Below are 20161 nucleotides of genomic sequence, written 5' to 3' on the forward strand. Positions count from 1 at the left end.
AAATATTTTTGTGCAAGATGCCATACTTTTTAATCCTCATTTTGTACTAACTTTGATCTTTGTTATATAAGTCAATAGTCTGACTTCAAAAATGAATTGATTTGGCCCTCATATCAGGAATGAGTCATTTCATTTAAAATAGAATTGGTTTTATTTTTTTGTTGCTTCCCTTGTCCAGTGCCTTTAGACTCTTTTCTGACAGCTTATGGGTATGTGTGATCTCTTCACCTTTCTTGTTTCTTTTGAGCTGTAACTTTGCACATTTCATGCTGCCCTCCCTTATGTTCACTTTTGCTTGGAAGATACCAAGTACTAGAGTTTTTCATATTGAATTCATAAGGCCTTACTGAGTTCTTTGTATTCTCTCTGTACCAGCTAGCTTTTGTTTCCATTGCTGACACAGAAGTTGCAGTTATTTTCCAAGGAGTTTCTTTTTTGCCAGTACTTATAAACACTGTGGTATGAGATAACCTACTGTCCTATGAAATGATGTTTCTCATTGCCTTTTATTATGATCAAACCAACAATACCCATTCCCAGGTCAGGGTAACGTGATAGTCATTGACTTACATTTAGCTGCAATATTTTGTTTTCTGGTTCTGTTTGTAGGATTAACATTGTCTGATACTGTTCATGTCCTCTGGTAGTATGTCTGTTCCTTGTTCATTTTACAAGGATCTCCCATTTTTAGAATGTCGGGCTAAATTAATTGTTATGGGTGGTAAAAAGTGTGTGGGATTCTCACTAACTTTCACCTACTTTTCTGACAAGGGAACTGCTCAGGAATGGCAGAGTGCCATGGTGTGTTTTGTATAGCATGACAGACTTTCCTGGTATGTAGGAAATAGTTAATAAATACTTGAGGCAGAGTTTGTACTCGGGACTTCATGGATTCTAGCAGTGTTCTCTCCTGCCCTTCAATGCTTTTCTAGGGATTGAAGAGCCATTGTTGATATTGGGTTTAGAGCTCAATGAGTCACCAGAGTAAATGAAAGAATTTGACATGGCCATCTCTTAAGATTCTCCCTCAATATCTGGGCCTCCTTGATACCACTATTGTATGGTAGCTACATTGTCAGCATCTGGGTACTATGCATGGTTTGGTTGCTATTATTATTTTATGGGTCAAAGAGTTCTGAGTTCTAAACAACTAATTTTTATTTGAACTATTAGGGGTGCTTGTATTTTAAGGGTTGCTATTGTGTCACAAACAGATTGAAAATTTCAGTTAATTTTATAATGAGAGAGGGTGTAGACATAAGTGGCAGCAGCTCTTGCTTACCCCAATGGAGAGTCATTTCACCTTTTTTGTGTTAGGGACCCTTTTGGCAGTCTGAAGCCCATGGACCCCTTCTCAGAATAAATATATAAAACAACAGACAGACTTATTTTTAAAAAATTAATTACATTGAAATACAGATACCAAAATATTAACCAAATTCATGGATTTAAGGTTGTGAAGTCCTGCTCTAAGGTTTCTACCCTTTTGAAAATATTAGTAAGTTCCTTGTCCTCTAGCTACAAAAAAGAACTTGAGCTTGATCTCAACTTTGTGACTAATTTTATGGTGATGATCTTTTTTCCCCCTAGGTATTTCACATTAAAAAAATCTCCTGTAAAAATATTGAAAAGAATGGCAGCAGAAACTCAAACACTTAACTTTGGACCTGAATGGTGAGCTTTTCTTTTTTTAAAAATTTCTTTAAACATTGAGTAATCTTGGGGAAGTTAACTTTTTCACTTTCAGGGAATTATTATGACTACTACTAATATGACAATATTTGCACATAACATGTAGTAGAAGGTTTGTGAACATTTGGAAAAATCTATGAAATTCAAGATATTTTTATTTTTGCATATGGCTCTTAGACTTTATTTTGATGAAAAATTACCTACTTTTACTATAATACCCAAGGAAGATCTCACAACTAACTCTTGATTATCTGTGCTATTTGGGGAGAATACTGGTCTGGAAGATCCCAAAGATTCACTAATAACAAAAAGGCTTCTTTTTGACATGGAATTCATATAATTTATTTTTGTGGCAATTTTATCTTTATAGATGTTACTCTCAAATTATTAAGTAGTTTGCATTTCTTGAATGGGCAAGAAATTCATAAATATATTGGATTAATTTTGTTATATTTTTAACAAAATTACTACTAATGAGCCATACCTTAAATAATTTGCTGTTGATTGTATTCATAATATAAACTTTATCATGGAATTTGAATCCATCATAATATTTTATAATTTATTTTTCTTCTGTAAATTGGTCATGTTATCCTTCCTATCATTCTATTAATAGTTATTCATTGCTCATTCAATCCCTAATCCTGGGCTTGGAAATGAGGAAAACCTGTATTTAGTCTTTAGAGGAGGGACAGAGAAGAGGTTGTGGGACTGTTTGTGAAATCCCACCAGGGAAAAATAATACCATTTTGATAGATGGAACTCTTATTGGCTCAGCAGTGGTACTCTTCACTTTGGCAAATCTTAGTTTGTCCTTTTCAGTTTTTGTTCATCTTTTTCCTTTTTTAAGGGTGTAATATTGAATTTAGTTTTATTTTTGAAAATGTATTAGTAGTTGTATTGACACTTAGGATACTTTCCAATAAATATATAACGCCCTACTAAGTTCATTCCTGAAAGCCTTTACTTTCTCCTTTATAGAAAGGAAAGATCAAAGGGCCCTTGGAGACCTCTAAGTTTGATCCTTCCATTCATGAATTAGTGAACTGAGGCCTACAGAGGCTCCTAGAACACACTGAGGCCACACAGAGTAAGGAGCAGATGCCAGCTATTTGAATGCAAGTCCCATGACTCTTTAAGTTGGTTATTTCTTCCACTGTGCCGTTCTTTCTCCCATTAGTTCCACCCTGAGTCCTGGAGTTTGTGTTTGTCTGCATGTAGCTTACAAGTATGTGTTGGGAAAAGGCAGTGAATTTGTAGCTAGGAAAATTGGATTTAGATTTCTGCCTCCTTTTTTACAATAACCAGATAATTTTAGCAAAGTCATTTCCCTCTATGGACTTCATTTTCCTCATAGGTAAAACAGATTATATAGTTACATAACCATACATACACATACGTATATGTGGCTTTTGTGATACACACACATGCCTATGTGTGGCTGGCTTGATAGACTTAAGCCAACAAGACCTTCACTCCAACTGCATATCCTTGTGGGTAAAATACACCATTTATAGTCATTTTTCATCTGTGGTTTGTTTGATCAGTCTTTCTCTAATTGTGATGAGCATTTCTTGAGGGTAGGGACTGTTTTGGCCTTCATTAGAATTTCTAATAATTAATGTAGTAGTGCTACTTGGTAAATAATAAGCAGTTAACAATTGCTTGTTGAGACATCATACCAAACTGGCTGCCACCAAAACTCCAAAGTTTGTGACAGATTGATAACGACCAATTAATCCAATAAGGATAGCTACATGGCACAGTGTAGAAGAGTGCTGGGCGTAGGTCAGGAACACTTGAGTTCAAATCTGTCCTTAAACATTAAAGCTGTGTGATCCTGGGCAAGGGCCTTGGGCAAGTCACTTAACTCTATTGGTCTCAGTTTCCTCATCTGTAATATGATCTGGAGAAAGAAATGGCAAAGCATTCCGGTATCTTTGCCAATAAAACTCTAAATGGGGTCATGAAAAGTTAGACATGACTAAAAATGACTGAACAGCAACAATCCAATAAGAAATGACAATAAGTGACTTCTGAGGTAGAGAAAACCAAAATTTATTGGCTCCCTATCAGCAAATCCAATTCCAGTTAGGTCAGCTTTCCTTGGGTGAGCAGAGATGTCGATGGACATGAAGGTATAATGGGAAATCCTCTTGTGTCCAGATACAATCAGAATGGAGGACTTGCCTTGAGAAAGCCCTAGGTGAGAACCTTAGAAACCTCAAGGAGTGTCAGTGAGCCACAATGCTTAGACTAATACAGCTCAAGCCTAGGGCCTCTGTGATCCCCATTGTTCATTCCTGAGGCTCCAGAGAACTTTTCCAACTTGTTGGAGATCCATCTTATTTGAACCTCAAAGATTAGGACAAAACTAGAGGAGGTAGAGGTTAATAGCAAAACCCAAGAGACTCAAAGTAAAAACCAAGCAGATCATCCCCCTTCCCCAGGGAGGATGGAGAGCCATAGGCAGTTTCACTCTTGCTCACAGTCCCAATGAAGCTTAAAGAGATGATTGCGTATGTGAAAGAAAACATCCACCAGTATTAAAAAATTACTGTAATTGTAACCTCATAACAATTGCAAGCTGAATTTCAGAGGGAAAGATGGACATGGACTTCATGAATACTTAAGAGAAATTAAGTTATAAAAAATGAAATAAATAATCTGGAGAAAAGAATTGGGATGAGAACAAATAGTTTAGAATAGAGAATGTGATAAACGTTAGTCAAGAAATTGACTTCTTGAAAACTAGAATTGACCAAACTGATATATCATCAAGGGCTCCATTTGATAGCAAGACATATTAAAACAAAACTTAAAGATTGAAAAAATATAGGAAAAGACAAACCATCTTTTATCAGAAACAACTGATCTGGAAAATAGGTCAAGGAGGGATGATTTAATAATCATTGGACTCCCAGAAAACCACAATTTAAAATTAAAAGCCTCAGCACTAATAAATGAATACTGACTAGATCTATTAGAACAAATAAAGATAGAAGAGTCCACCATCATTTATTGAAAGGAATCCAAATGGTAAAGTTCCAGGAATATTAAGCCCAAATCCAGAACTTTGACATCAAAGGAAAAAAAACTTAAAGATATGCTGAATGAAAGAAGCAATTTAAGTCTATCAACAATGACAATCAGTGTCATAAGACCTGCTACGCTTTATTTTTGCAAACCACAGAAGATCTGGAATACAAAAATCTCAAAAGGCTAAGTGAGATCAGCTAACAAGTAACTTAATTTGCAGAACTGCGCATGGGTGATTCTGCAGGAGAAAATTGTTTTTTTAATGGAATAGAGAACTTCAAGCATTCCTCATGAAAAGAACAGAGCTGAGTAGGCAGCTTAAAGTACAAACACAAGAATGCAAACAGACCTAGGAAGGTAATTTTATTTCTTGTCGTTGTTTTTTGGAAGGGCCTATATGTAGTGCTAATACTACCAGGGGAAGTAGAAACAAGAATCCCTCCTGACTGTTAATGTCTTCAAAGGGTATTAAAGGAGTTAAATAAGAAAAATGAGACCTGAGGGTAGATTGGTTTTATTCTAAAGGTTTGAGGAGAAGAAAGAGGAAGAAGAGTAAAAGGAAAAATCATCTAAAAACAAAGTAGGGAATACTTGATAGTCCTTATTGGGGTGCTTGAAAATATTATATAAACATGAAAGGAGACTTAGGGGTGGGTGGGGAGGAATCAGTGTCAGATGGACCTCTGAGACAAAGGAAAGTGAAGAGACTCGGGCAGTAAAAAATACAGGGAAATAACAGGGAGGGAGGAGGATACCAGGGATTGAATAGTCACAAGCCTAACAGACTCCCTGATTTCAATAAAAGCAGGAGGAGAAAGGAAAAGAACCTAAGTAGGGAGGGCCTTAGATGGCCTCTTAGACATTTGGGGAATAGCTAAATAAATTGATTAATAGATGTAAGAAAATGTTAGTCTCTAGTAAGAGATGATGAAAGAAATAAATGGAGAATCCTGGGTAGTAGGAACTGAGGCTGCACCAAGAGAACAATTGAAACAAAAGTAATATTGAAATGGAAAGCGTTTTGAAAGGCTGAAGATCAAAGATCAAAAAGCAGTGTTCAGTCATGTTTTCAGAAGATCTGTGATGAGAAATGTTACCTACCTCCTAAAAGAAGGGCAACGCCGCTGTAATGGACTTCTTTTGCTTGACTAGGCTTGTTTGTTATTAAACATTTTTCCCTTCCTTTCTTTCTTTAGTTGGAGGAAGGGTTAACAGTAGCGATGCCAAGAAAAAGAGGACCATTTTAACACTTTTTAAGACATCCAAGATGGCTTATATTCCAGAAAGAGGACAAAGGCTTGGTGCCCTCAGTTTGGATACAGAATGTAGAGGGTTTGTAGGAATAGCCAGGTGGACTGTAACAGAACTCTAGGAAGGCAGGGTCCTGTTTTTGAGTCTCAGGCACCTACCTCAGTTGTTTATTCTTGGAACATTATTAAATGTTTGTTGAATAAGTAAAATTGACTGTGTGAAAGAGAGTAATAATGTGAAGTAAGGTTGGGAAATTAGGTTTGATTCAGGGGCCTCAAGAGCCAGCTTGAGGAATTTGTATTCATAAAGATGGTTTCAGTCAGATTTATGCTTTGGGGAGAATATCTTGGAATCTGTGTGGAGAATAAATGAGAGTGGGAAGAGGTTGACTACAGAGATCAGTTAGGAGGCTATTAGCAATAATCAAGATAAAGAATATATATGGTCTGAAGAAGACTGGAGAGAAGGGATGAGACATACTTAGATGCAGTTGAAGGGGCTTGGCAGCTGATTGAATTTGGAGGAGTTGAAGGAGGAAGAAATGTCCAAAGGCGACTAGAAGAATAATAGCTTAACATTTCTTATCTGTTTTAAAATGTGTTAAACACTTTACACAAGGAAGATTATGATTTTGAGAAAGTATAAAAATTTGAATATTGATGAAAGAATTTAGCTATTAAACTCAATAATTGAGTGATCTTTTCTGTCATTGTCTATTGGAGTCAGGTTACCTTAGGATTTTCTCAATTTAAGACCATCTTGATAGGTCTTCTGGAAGAAGATGAAAGGTTCTTCACTTACATCTTTGAGAAAAAAATTACAGACTGGAAAACTTAGATTTCTCTTTTTGTTTATTATTACTTAATATGTTATATTTATTCCCTATTTATTTTTTTAAAAAAAGCAAAACTCTTTCACCAAATATGTCTACTCAAGGAAAACAAATTCTCACTTTGACCATGTCAAAAAAATATAGGTCCCAACTTGAAGCCGTCACATTTTTTTAGGAGGTGAGTGAGCATGTGTCCTCATGAGTCCTATGGAAATGTAGGTATGGTCATTTATTTGATCAGAGTTCTAAAGCTTTTCAAAGTGGTTTGCTTTTACAATACTGTTACTGTATAAATTGTGTTCCTGGTTCTGCTCCCTTCTCTGCATCAGTTCATAGAAATCTCCCCAGGTTATTCTGAAACCATCCCCTTCATCCTTTTCTTACATCACAATAGTATTCTATTACATTCAGGTGCCATAATTTGTTCAGCCATTCCTCAGTTTCTGGGCAAACATGTCCTTAAGTTTTCAGTTCTTTGCTAGAACACAGAGAGCTACTATCACGTGATTGATGTAAGAATATCAGTTCCTTTTGCCTAGCACAGGCCCTGGCACATAGTAGGTACCAAATAAAGATTTATTGATTGATTGATTGATTGATTTAGCATGTTTGGATAAATTTTGGATTTTGAAATTGAGATAATCAGTGTATAACTTTAGGACATAAAGATGATATATTATTATTATTATTATTATTAAGATGCTCATAATGCTTGATATTTTGGATATTTGGGTGAGAGATTTTTGTGGGTTGGGAGGAGGGGCAGAAAGAAAAGAGACAGCAGTAAGTCTTACCGTTTTCCTAAAGCTGATCTAACTTAGTTCTGCTGGTGTGTGAGACGGAAGCTGTAGGCATCCCTATAATATGATGAGTAAATTCAGAGCTGTATTGAACACATTTTTTGTGTCATATATAACCTCATGTTAATTAAGCCTTTCTTTAAAATACAAAGTAGGAATCATCAACTACCAAATGAGGAATGAAGATCTTTAAGCAGTTTCTTTTGTGGGCTGGGACCTGGTGATTGATGAGACAGAATCTTCTATTATGCATGGTTTCACATAATTAACAACTGGGCAACTTTTGTATAATGAATAATTGGGATTTGTCACATGAAGATTGACTGCTATTAGTTTGCTTTATGAAATAATTTTTGGGTAGTTTGGTATGGCACTGAAAGTAAATTAGTTTACATAAAATTACCATTTAAGTTTTATTGGTTTAGCTTACTCACGAACAATTAATGTTTTTCCAGTACTTTAGATCTGACTTTATAAGTGTTATAAGTAGAAAAAGTGTTTTGTAGTTATGTACTGATATTAGTTTGAAATAAATTGTCTTTTATATGCCTGGTACAAAGAAGCACCTTGCTATTTAAATCACTGCATAAGGACTGGGCTGGGGGAATCCTAATCGAGAAGTCCCTTTACAGAGGGAGATAGCCACCAACTTCTCTACACTTTTAAGGTCTATTTAAATGATAAATGAAAAGGAAACCATGTTCTAATTTTTTTTAAACCGTTACCTTCCATCTTAGAATCAATACTAAGTATTGTTTCCTAATGGGAGTTAAGTGACTTGCCCAGGGTCACACACCTAGAAAGTAACTGCGGCCAGATTTAAATCTAGGACCTAGATTTAAATCTCTAGGCCTGATTTTCAATCCACTGAGCCACCCTGCTGTCCCCTCTAATTTCATTTTTATTATTATTGTTAGAATGAAGATCAAGAGAATTCTATATACTCACTTATATTCTGTTGATCTGCAGTAGAAAGGTGTTGACTTGTTAGGTAGAGACAGGTTTTCGAGGAGGTAAAGGCTGAAATGCATATTTTAATGTTTAATATCTTAAGGGTCCTGGGCTGCATTGTTACTGAAAAGTCAGAGATGTTCCTACTGTAGTGGGCCTTAATTAAGATAATTTGAATTATTGTGCTTAAAGCTGCCCACAATTTATCTATCTGTCATACTGCTTATACTTTAATAATAATAATACACTTTAATAGCTCACATTGTGTCCTTATGTAACACCTTATGAGGCCACCCCACATCAAAAGTGTTTTCCTGTAGAGAGATAAGTGAATCGCAAATTGTTTTCATGCATCCCTCTCAATTTAAAACAAGCAGGTACCTTAGTATATTATATTTGTTCACAAATTTGACACGTGTAGGATTATTGCTAATATATCATGTACATTATTTAAAATTTAAGAAAAAAATTTAAATATACAAAAATAGAACTTAACAAGATAAAGATGAATTAAACAGCATTTTAAAGTAGCTTAATTTTTGTTTAAATAACTTAAAAATGAAAATGATCTGATTATGCTTCATTGTTTTTAAAAAATCATGGTTATTTTTTGTGGTATAGTGATTCAAAAGTTTGATTCAAAGTTGAGTTTTATTTTGTTGTAGCTTAATTTTTGTTTAAATAACTTAAAAATGAAAAATGATCTGATTATGCTTCATTGTTTTAAAAAATCATGGTTGTTATTTTTTTGTGATGTAGTGATTCAAAAGTTTGATTCAAAGTTGAGTTTTATTTTGATGCCTAATATTTAAAGGCCGTAGGTCAGAATGGAAGGAGGAAAGGCATTATTGATTGGACTTATTAATCTTTTTGCTTGTTTTGCAGTCCCGCCAGTTCCCTAGAGATTTTTGTTGAGATTGGCTAATCACTTTCCACCTTCTATGATGCAGATCAGTTTTTTCAGAAACTACCTAGAAGGTGTTGTTAAATTAAATTTTAATTTTAAATTGTTAAAAATTTGCATTTTTAATAAGTGAGTTCAAAACCCACAGAAGCTCTTCCTTTGAGAGAATTTTAACTGGAGAAAAAAGTCAGTCACATTCAATTGTGCTACAGTATATCAGTCTCTGTGTACAATGTTCTCCTGGTTCTGCTCCTTTAGCTCTGCATCAATTCCTGGAGGTTGTTCCAGTTCACATAGAATTCCTCCAGTTCATCATTCCTTTCAGCACAATAATATTCCATCACCAGCAGATACCACAATTTGTTCAGCCATTCCCCAATTGAGGGACATCCCCTTGTTTTCCAATTTTTTGCCACTACAAAGAATGCAGCTATGAATATTTTTGTACAAGTCTTTTTCCTTATCTCTTTGGGGTACATACCCAGCAGTAGTATGACTGGATCGAAGGGCAAGCAGTCTTTTAATGTCCTTTAGGCATAATTCCAAATTGCCTTCCAGAGTGGTTGGACCAACTCATAACTCCACCAGCAATGTATTAGTGTCTCGATTTTGCCACATTCCTTCCAACATTTATCACTTTCCTTTGCTGGCATATTGGCCAGTTTGCTAAGTGTGAGGTGATACTTCAGAGTTGTTTTAATTTGCATTTTTCTAGTTTACAACTTTCTTGTAAGCATTTGGTGATATGGGAGTGGAAGAGTGACTGGGGCTACATATAGTTTGGGGAGTCTTCTGTATAGAGATGGAAACTGAGTGGGTCACCTAAATCAAATGTAAGGAGATATGAAAAGAGGGCCTAGGAAGGGTATAGTGTTGGGTAATACCCACTGTTAAGGGGCAGGCTATGATAGTTCATTATAAAACAAAGAGATTGAGAAGGAAGAATAATCAGGCAAATTGGAGAACTGAGAGAGTGAAGAGTGTCACCCAAACCCAGGGAGAAAAGAGTACCTGTCAGAGGGCTAAAGATTGACATGCAACACTTATATCAAGAAGGAAAAGGATTGAGCAAAGGCCACTGGACCTGGCCATTAGGAATAGTTTCATTGAGTTGGAGATCAAATTGAAGAGCAGATCACAAATGTGGCAGTTTACATCTGTGTGAAAGAAAAACTCACGGAATGTGTTGCCTCATATTGCATTTGACTGACTGTCTTCTTTTTCCTTTGCCCCTCTGATCTTACTCCAGGCTTCGAGCTCTGTCCAGTGGTGGGAGTGTGACGTCTCCTCCCCTTTCTCCAGCACTGCCGAAGTATAAATTAGCAGACTATCGCTATGGGCGAGAGGAAATGTTAGCACTTTTTCTCAAGGATAACAAGGTAATCATAAGGATAATGGGTCAATATAAGATCAAGAATTTCTCTCTGCAAACTTGTGACTTGTTCAGGATGGGGAAGGACAGGATTTATTCCCTCTCCCTCCTCTCAAGGTCTTTTGAATATAATGTTTCCTTTCTTTGAATCAGCTCCCACAGTACTGTGGCAGCAGGGGGTTCAAGCACCAAGTGAAATTTCAAATCTGATTTTGGGTCCACTACAGGGCCTGGCTTGTTGTGAAAGTGAGTGCTGCCATTTCCCTACCTGAGGGAGAAGGGAAGTTGCATCTTCCCTGGACCCTCCTTGCCTCTTTGCTCTCTTGAGTTGGACATCATCTGCCCAGTGATAATGGAGACAGGGCCCCTCCTATTCCTGGGCCTCCCTGTTTTGGGTTGGTATAAGTGAAGCCTCAAGGCTGAGTTTGGACACTCTGCCCCCAGCTAGCATGTATGTAGAGGTTTAAGGTCTCACTGTGCTGTTCATAAGTCACCTCATTGGAGCCTCATAAAAATCTATCTCCTGTTCCCATCCCATGATGAGGAGACTGAGGTTGAGAGAACTTAGTGACATCTGACTACAATACAAGCAGAGCCATTTTAATTAGTCTGATGTTTTCTATCCACTGAGAGGAAAACGTACAGAGACTAGCTGCACAGAGCTTCTGATTTCTGTATAATTATTCGCTTTTTTGCAGTAAATGATGATATGACTTTAAAGATTAATTGAACATTACTATGGGGCCAGGTAGGTGGTGAAGTGGATAGAGCACTGGGCTTAAATCAGGAATATTCATCTTTATGAGTTTAAATCTAGCCTTGGACACTTGCTAGCTATGTGACCCCAGGCAAGTCACTTGACTGTTTGCCTCATTTTCCTCATTTGTCAAATGAGCTGGAGAAAGAAATGGCAAACCAAATGGTAATATATCTGTGCCAAGAAAACCCCAAATGGAGTTACAAAGAATTGGATACAATGGTAACAATAACACCACAACTGTGGACACAGGGATTTTTAAATTTGTGATTAAAAATCTTAACTTTTTGCTACCACCCCCTTTGGCTCCTGTCTTAGAATCAATACTGTATATATTGGTTCCAAGGCAGAAGACCTATAAGGGCTAGACATGCCCAGGATCATACAACTATGAAGTGCCCAAGGCCAGATTTGAACTCAAATATGAGTCTTTCTGATTCTAAGCCCAGGGCTCTTATCTACCAAGTTACCTAAGTGTCCTCTTTACCTTTTGTTTTTAAGTTAGATTCCTTTCTGAATAGAGCCTTCCCCATTCCTCTACCCAGTGAGCCTTCCCTGGTAAAACAAATTCTAAAAGGAAGAGTAAAAGAGCAGTTCAGCCAAATACCCCCATCACTATGACCTCGGGATACATGCAGTATTCCACCCCCTTAGCTCTCTTCCCACTAAAGTGAAGGCATAGATGTTCAATTTTTCCAACTCTGTTCTAGAGTTCAGAAGCTTTTATAATAACCTTTTTAACCTTCTGTTTCTGAGTGAAGATACTTGGGCAACAGAGGGAGAAATTATGCAAGTAGATACTGTATTTTTTCCCATGTAGTCTACAGAAGCTGAGATAGACTCAAAGTCAAGAAAATACTCCTTGACTGGTGATAACATTTTCCTTGCAGAAGTCTCTAGGCATCAAAGAGACTAATTAGACGAGAAGCTCTGCCTCCAGTGATCTTGGTGAACCATTGTGGTCTGTGGTCCTCTTTTTGGGGGGCTAGTATTTGACTAGTCTTTTGTTTTTGGTTCTACAGATACCTTCAGACCTTAAGGATAAAGAATTTTTGCCTATTCTCCAGGAGGAGCCCCTGCCACCATTGGCACTAGTACCTTTCACAGAAGACGAACAGGTTGGTATCCACCAAAATTGCATGAAGGGTTTTAGGTTGTCTAAGTACAGCCTCTCTCTGCCATGGAACTGTTTCCTCTGAGAAAAAGGATTTAGTTTGCATTTATCAAGCTCTTTTTTGGTTTCTAAGATGCTTTGCTTACCATATCATTTTTTGATCCTCACTATAACTCTTTGATACAGGTAGCAAAATGATTATTCTTGTTTTATAGAAGTGGAAACCCATTTTGGATACAGGATCACATGTCCAGGAGGAAAAGCCTTGTACTTGAAATCCCAGCAAGCAGCTCCCCACTTGCAATTTTGATCCTGCCTGGGGACCTGATGCAAACCAGCCCACATCTCTGGGCCTCTTCTTTTGCTACTGATTTCTTCTTAGTTGTTATGTATCTTACTATTGTAGTTAATGATGAGAGAACTTTCAGAGAGTACTTGAAGATTGCTAGCTCAGTACCCATATTGAATTTATTGCTTCCTTTTGTTCTGTATCTAGCCCTCACTTCTCTCCTCCCCAGTGAGCCTTCCTTGGGAAAACCTATTTTGGAGAAAACAAATAGTTTAGCTAACCATAACCCGCACACCAATTGCTTGTTGCCTCATGTATAAAATGAGAAGGAAGCTTTCTCACAGTCTTTAAGAGCCAAAGGAAGCTTCTGTGATTGATCCTAGATCAGCCAGATGCTCAGTGGCTGAGCTGGCTGTTGGACACAGCTGTCTTGAAGCTCACTCTGGTGCCCATTTCATTGTGCCCATTCCATGGTATAACCTTCTGCAGTGAAGTCACTGGGAGTGTTCCTCTTTCTGTGACCCAGACCTTTTTTATCCCAACATAAAACATTATCAGGATCCAAATTTGAGGCACTTGCCCAAGTGTCTGACCAACTCTCTTGGGATTCTTTGGCTTCTGTTATACAGCTACTGGTTTTTCTTATAGGTAATTAAGGGATTGAATGTGCAGGTAAGTTGGAGCCTTTGCTCAGATTAGTGGCAGGGTATGTTTTTCCAGACCTCTCAGAAGTGACTTGCCATGCAGTGACTGTGAAATTGGAGTCAGAAGACCTGGGTTCAGATTTCTCTTAATAGATTTGTCACCGTGGCAGGCCAGTTAATATCTATGCCTCAGTTTCCATATTTGTAAAATAGGAGTACTTGTACTCTCAGAAAAGGTATAATGTTGGATTTGAAGTAAGAGGACTTCATTTTGAGTCCTTTTTCTATTTTCCATGTGACCGAGTGGAAATCATTTCCCTTCTCTAGACTTTGTTGTCTTCTGAAAAATGAGGGTATTGGACTCCTGAAGGCCCTTTCAATTTAAAATTAATGATCCTATAATTTTAGTAAGATTAAACAGTATAAAATACTATATAAATCTCAACTACTGCTATTATTGTTATATCCAGGGTTTGTAGTACTCATGACTGCTATTGAGAAAAGCATGCTTCCTAAACTCAGTATTTGAGTTGTGTAAAGGGAACCCCTTCCACCCAGAGTCGTCAACTTCCTTCCTGTCCAAACGATCCTATTTGCATGCTTGCGTACATCATGTGAACTCTCCAAACGGAGGTCACAGGTGAAGAGTCCTAGGAACATGACCCGGAACTAAAAGTTATAGGTCCAGGTCAAAAGAGAGGATAAAATAGAGATCCGAGGGGGTTCTCACACTCTATTTCCTTGGACAGCAGCAGTGGAGGAAAAGAAACACATGGTCAGATTTAGAGTATATTAGGCTTTAATCTCTACCTGTCTGCTTTCTCTATTACAAGTTATTATTAATAAAATCGATGGAAACTAAGAACCTGTAGTTTGTAATTTAGCAGAGCTAAGTTTTGATCCATTTCCCAGTGACAGATTTTGGAAAGTATATTCTAGGCTAAACAGCCATTTTCATGTTACACCTATTGTGTGCTAAAGCAGGCAGGAAGTAGAATTTTAGGGCTGGCTTGAGGAGGTGACAGTTCTGTCAGGGAAACAAGGAACTTTGGCTTAAACATTTACATGGTTCACTGAGGAACGCCTATTGCTCTTCAGTTAATCTCCTCTTATGTTATTGCCACATTAACTTGTTGAGGCATTGTCTTTCTGATATATTGCCATGGTTGTGGTTGCACCAATTTCTTTCTTTTTCTTTTCTAAAAAAATAATTTATTTATTAGAATATTTTTCCATGGTTACATGATTCATGATCCCCCCTCCTTTTCCCTCCCCCTCCCTGAGCTGACCAGCAATTTCACTGGATTATACATGTATCATTGTTCAAAACCTATTTCCATGTTATTCATATTTGCAGTAGAGCAATCTTTTAGCATCAGAACCCTAACCATATACCTATCAAACCATGTGATCGATTGTGTGTTTTTCTTATGCGTTTCTGCTCCCACAGTTCTTTCTCTGGATGTGGAGAGCTTTTTTTCTCCTAAGTCCTTTGGGATTGTCCTAGATCATTGCATTGCTGCTAGTAGCGAAGTCAATTACATTTGATCGTGTTATAATGTATCCATCTCTGTGTACAATGTTTCTCCTGGTTCTGCTCCTTTCACTCTGCATCAATTCCTGGAGGTCGTTCCAGTTCACATGGAATTCCTCCAGTTCATCATTCCTTTCAGCACAATAGTATTCCATCCCCATCAGATACCACAACTTGTTCAGCCATTCCCCAATCAAAGGGTACCCCCTCATTTTCCAATTTTTTACCACACATGGCTATAAATATTTGTGAGCACTTATTTTTCCCTATTATCATTATATCTTTGTGGGACAAACCCAGCAGTGGTATGGCTGAATCAAAGGGCAGACAATCTTTTAAAGCCCTTTGTGCATAGTTCCAAATTGCACTCCACAATAGTTGGACCAATTCACAACTCCACCAGCAGTGTATCAATTTTGCCACATCCCCTCCAGCATTTATCACTTTCCTTTGCTGTCATATTGGCCAATCTGCTAGGTGTGATGTGATACCTCAGAGTTGTTTTTATTTGCAGTTCTTTAATCAGGAGGTATTTAGAACATTTTTTCATGTCCTTATTAAGATAGTTTTGATTTCTTCATCTGAGAACTGTCTATTCATATCCATTGACCATTCGTCGATTGGAGAATGGCTTGATTTTTTTGTAAGGTTGCACCAATTTCTAAGAGGAGTAAAATGTTTGAACCTGAAAGTAGTTCACCCTAACCATAGCTTGTTCAGAGGATAGAGGTAGGAGAGAGTCCTACCTCCATCTAGTGGAACCTGTAAGAACTGCAAGCTTGCTAGCTAGCAGGGAAAACAGGCCTACTTTCTGGTTTTCCTTTACTGATCCTAAGATCACAGATGCCTTAAAAAAAAAAATTCTTACCTTCATTGGTAAGATAACCTTCGTTGATTTTAGAATCAATACCTTGTATTGGTTCCAAGGCAGAAGAGTAGTAAGGGCTAGGCAGTGGGGGTCAAGAGACTTGCCCAGGGTCACATAGCTAGGGAGTGTCTGAGATCAGACTTGAACCGACGACTTCCTATCTCTAGGCCTGTCTCTCAGTCCACTGAGCAACATAGTTGCTCCCACAGATGCCTTTTTGGCCTCCAAGGGCCACAGTTTAGGGATTGCCATAGTAGATTCTTGGTAGCCCTTACTTATCCTCAATAATTTCTAGAAATTTTATGTCAGGAATAGCTGTATTTATCTGATTTAATTTCATTTTCTACGTATAAGCTTGTCTTTCTCATGGGATGATTGGGAAACTTTTTTATTGACCAGGATAAATCAATTAACATTGTAAGTACTTAAAGTTGGTGGCTTGGATTGGAAAGGTGAGCAGTTAGGGCCCTTTTTGTTTCTAGCAGTGTGAGATGTTTTTATTGACTTCTCTGGATCCCTGACCAGCTGAATGGACCAGTTTCCCCTGGCAGCAGTCTTGTAATTCTTATAACTTCCAGCAGATGGAGGTTGGTCCTGGCCAGAGCTCTCCCTGGATCTGCATGGCTCTCCTCCTTCAACTGTTGGCTCCTGGTCTCTTTGCAAGCAGTTGAGCCATTTTATCTCTAGCTGCTTATGCACAGAATAAGGGAAGTCCTACATAGAGGGAAACCTCAGTTTGCCTGGTTCCTGGACAAAGTAGCACCAGATCCAGTGTTGCCCAGTTTGTACTTTTCCAACTCAGTTTTATTTCCTGAACTCAAACTTAAAAGAATAGCCAGTGGCCCTGGGTTTCAAAATTAGACTAGATTGAATGTGGAAGGGCTACATGGAGGAGATTTTCTTTAGTGCATTTGTGATTTTATTGGTGGGAGGACCTTGTTGACAGGAGTTTGGTATCTGGCCACCTGAGGATGATTCTCTCAGAACTTGTCTTATTTGGTCCTTGGACAGCCAACATGGAGTCTGGAATGATGCCAACTCGGGGAGTCTTTCCATATTTCCTGGCAGAGCCCTCATACACTGCCAGCGTCAGGCATCTAAGAACCACAGTTAGGATGATGTTAGTTAGATCCTAGTTAGAATGATGTCTCCCATTTTTCTCCCACGGCTTGACCATTACAATAGCCTATAGAGGTAGGTTATATATTAGCTCCCTTTTACAGATGGGGAAACTGAAACTCGGAGATTGTGTTCGTGATTTATTCTCTACTAAGTGTTGCTAAAGTTTACAGCTCTACCTGTTTTGGGTGTTTGGGAGTGTAGGATGCTGGCATATATACACACAGTCATACCTATAAGGTCCCCTCCCAATCCTCCCCCTTCCCCCTTTTTTCTCTTCCCCTTCCAAATTTTAACATTGAACACAATTTTTTTTCTGTTGGTTTAGGATTAAAAAATAAAACTAGAATTTGAGAATATTATCTACCCATGAACTTGGGCAAGGCCAGGCAAAATATAAGGAGAATAGTCAGATCATTTCTCATGGTTATTTGGGCATAACCATGACACTCACTGCTAAAGTCCTGATGGCTATCATGCTGTTTGGAAGGAGTGGTTCATCCTCAGCAGTATTTTTCCATTTCCAATTTACTATAAAAGAAATATAGACGATAAGGCCTTTCAGTTCAGGTGAAATGAAATTTAGAGTTTCAAAAAAGAGGTAGCATTGCATCTATTAGAAAGCTTGGAAAGGCTCCTCCTTTAGAAGTATTTCTTTGAAAATAATTACTCTTTTCCCGTGTTTTTTATCAGATAAATGGTACATACTTAATTCCTGAGTTAAGCTTCATAAATTGGCAGTTAACTCCTTTATAATCCTTCTTTTATGTGATATTTCAAAGTTGTTAAATGGTAACCAACAAGTCACCTTACCTAGCTCTTTCTGTTTTGCTATCTTAGCATAGATAACTAAATAATACCACTTTATCGATGTGTAATATTTTCTGTGCACTGTGATACATTAGGGCATAAAGTTAGACCTTTTTTTAAGATGTGGGAAAACTAGAACTTCTCTTTGCTAGTTTGTAGCAGATCCAAGATGAGAACCAAGTCTTGGAATTTCTGACTCACATTTTTATCTGGTCTTTAAATATCAGTGATCTTATTTTGAGGCTCCAGTTTGTGATTTTGATTGTCATGTCCAAAGACAGAATATTCAGACTGAATTAAAATTACCAGAGGGCAACATAAGCCTGCCATTTGCTCCACTGTATCAATGTTGTTTCTAATTTTTGTTTCTTTTGGCTGTTTTTTAGAAGTGGAACACTATCTCTTTGTTTCCTGTATTACATCGGTAGTTTAGGTATTGGTAAAATAGTTTTCATTTATTTATTTTTTTTTAATAAAAATATGGTTGGACCTATAAAATGACACATAAATCAGTATGTATGTATTTTTAACCAGCCTTTCTTATATTGCCTTCAAATGATGTCTTTTAGATATTTTAAGGATATCTTAGCCTTGCTTGTCTAAATATTTATAAGACACTAAGTGTACAGAATACATCTGTGTAAAGAAATAGGACACTTCAAATCCTTTGTTCAAAGACCTTGTAAATCAATGCTAAGGATGCTTAAAGCTTTTCAATGGACGAGCAGTTTTTTGTTTCTTTTTTTAAAAAAGCTCTATCTTGTGGAGTTTTCTTCCTGCCTTTTGCCTTGAATTCTCTTTGCCCTTTGTTTTTACTTTAAAGTCCCTCCTTCCATGTTTCCCTCTTTGGGAAGAGAGCATGATTCTGGCCTCTCTGTCTCCCTTGCATCCTTGTCCTTTTCTGAGATTTTTGGACGTAGCTACCCTATGGGATCCAGTGCTGCCATACCTGAGCTGGGGAGGGGTTGAGCTTCAGGTTATTTCCTTTGCAGAAGGAGAATTTTAAAATGTTACATTCCTGCTTAACTTTTTCTCTTTGTTGGTATTGTTTTAGAGGATTGAAATGAAGAATTACATTGCTTATTAAAGGAGAGAGGGTGACTTCATAGTCTTGGCTTTCTGAAACTCTCACTCTGTACCTACCTCCCCCAGCCTCATTCTCATCCATGCCCATGTTGGAGGCCATTTCACTGTTCTTGGAACAGGGCAGGGGGAAAGACAGAATACCCCTGTTTATAAAGTCACACTTTAATTATACTATTTTCTCATCATGTCATCAGGACACATTTACTTTGGCGTTTGAGGCCTTCTGCCCTGCCTCTTCGTTATCCTGCCAGTAAGAGAAGTTTCCTTATTGTCCTTTATACACATGTGATTAGTCCCATCTCTCTTTACCTTGCTTTTTTCATGCTTTTTTCCCTGCATGGAAAATGAGTGTTCTTTTCTCCAACAAATCAAATACTCTGACCCCTCTAATCCCACAAACATTTATTTGAGGGCTCCTGTGCCCAGTTGGCATTGTGCTTAGAGACCCAGTCCAAGGCTTAGCTGATCTGTCAAAGCCTGGTGGGGGAACTTATGTGCTATTGATGTTAACACCCAAGGCATGGCACTTAGCTTCCACTTGCCTCATCTGTAATAAGTTGATAGTATAACTTTGTACTACCTCCCTCATGGGGTTGTGTTTAGTCCAAGTGCTCTCCTCTTAGAATATGAGGAGGTGAGGTGGTGGTTAATCTCGTATGTCACCATAGGCCACCTTTAGTGGGCTACATTGGAAGCCTACAGAGATGTTATAGCCTTTTCTAGACTCTTAAGACATAAAACTTGATTAAGACATAAAAATGATTGCTATTATATTGACTTTTTTTCCAGAGTGATCTTCGAGTATCCTTTATCCATGTGGTCCTGTTGTTAGATTATGAGAGAGAGAGGCAAAGAGAGAGGACTGTATGTGTGTTGGGGGCGGGGTGAAGTTTCATGTAATATTTGCTTTTACCCAAATTGTACTCTCTTTCCTCGGCAGAGAAACTTTTCCATGTCTGTAAACAGTGCCGCCGTCCTGCGACTGACAGGACGAGGAGGAGGAGGAGGAACAGCGGTAGGGGCTCCTCGAGGTCGAAGTTCCTCTAGAGGTCGAGGTGAGCTTTAATATTCACAAAATAATGATGTATGTGAAAGGATG

General features: G+C 37.8%; 1 protein-coding gene across 1 annotated transcript in view; it reads left to right on the forward strand.

Annotated features, from left to right (window-relative positions):
- The window catches only part of GIGYF2 (GRB10 interacting GYF protein 2), a 112690-nt gene that overhangs the window by 5394 nt on the left and 87135 nt on the right, over positions 1 to 20161 (forward strand). Inside the window, exons 2-5 of the mRNA XM_044673290.1 lie at positions 1591 to 1674; positions 10719 to 10848; positions 12621 to 12716; positions 20003 to 20117. Of these exons, the coding sequence (XP_044529225.1) occupies positions 1634 to 1674; positions 10719 to 10848; positions 12621 to 12716; positions 20003 to 20117 (382 nt within the window). The 5' untranslated portion in view covers positions 1591 to 1633. The remainder of the gene's footprint in view (positions 1 to 1590; positions 1675 to 10718; positions 10849 to 12620; positions 12717 to 20002; positions 20118 to 20161) is intronic.

Source organism: Gracilinanus agilis, chromosome 4, assembly GCF_016433145.1.
Source record: "Gracilinanus agilis isolate LMUSP501 chromosome 4, AgileGrace, whole genome shotgun sequence".
Lineage (NCBI taxonomy): Eukaryota > Metazoa > Chordata > Mammalia > Didelphimorphia > Didelphidae > Gracilinanus > Gracilinanus agilis.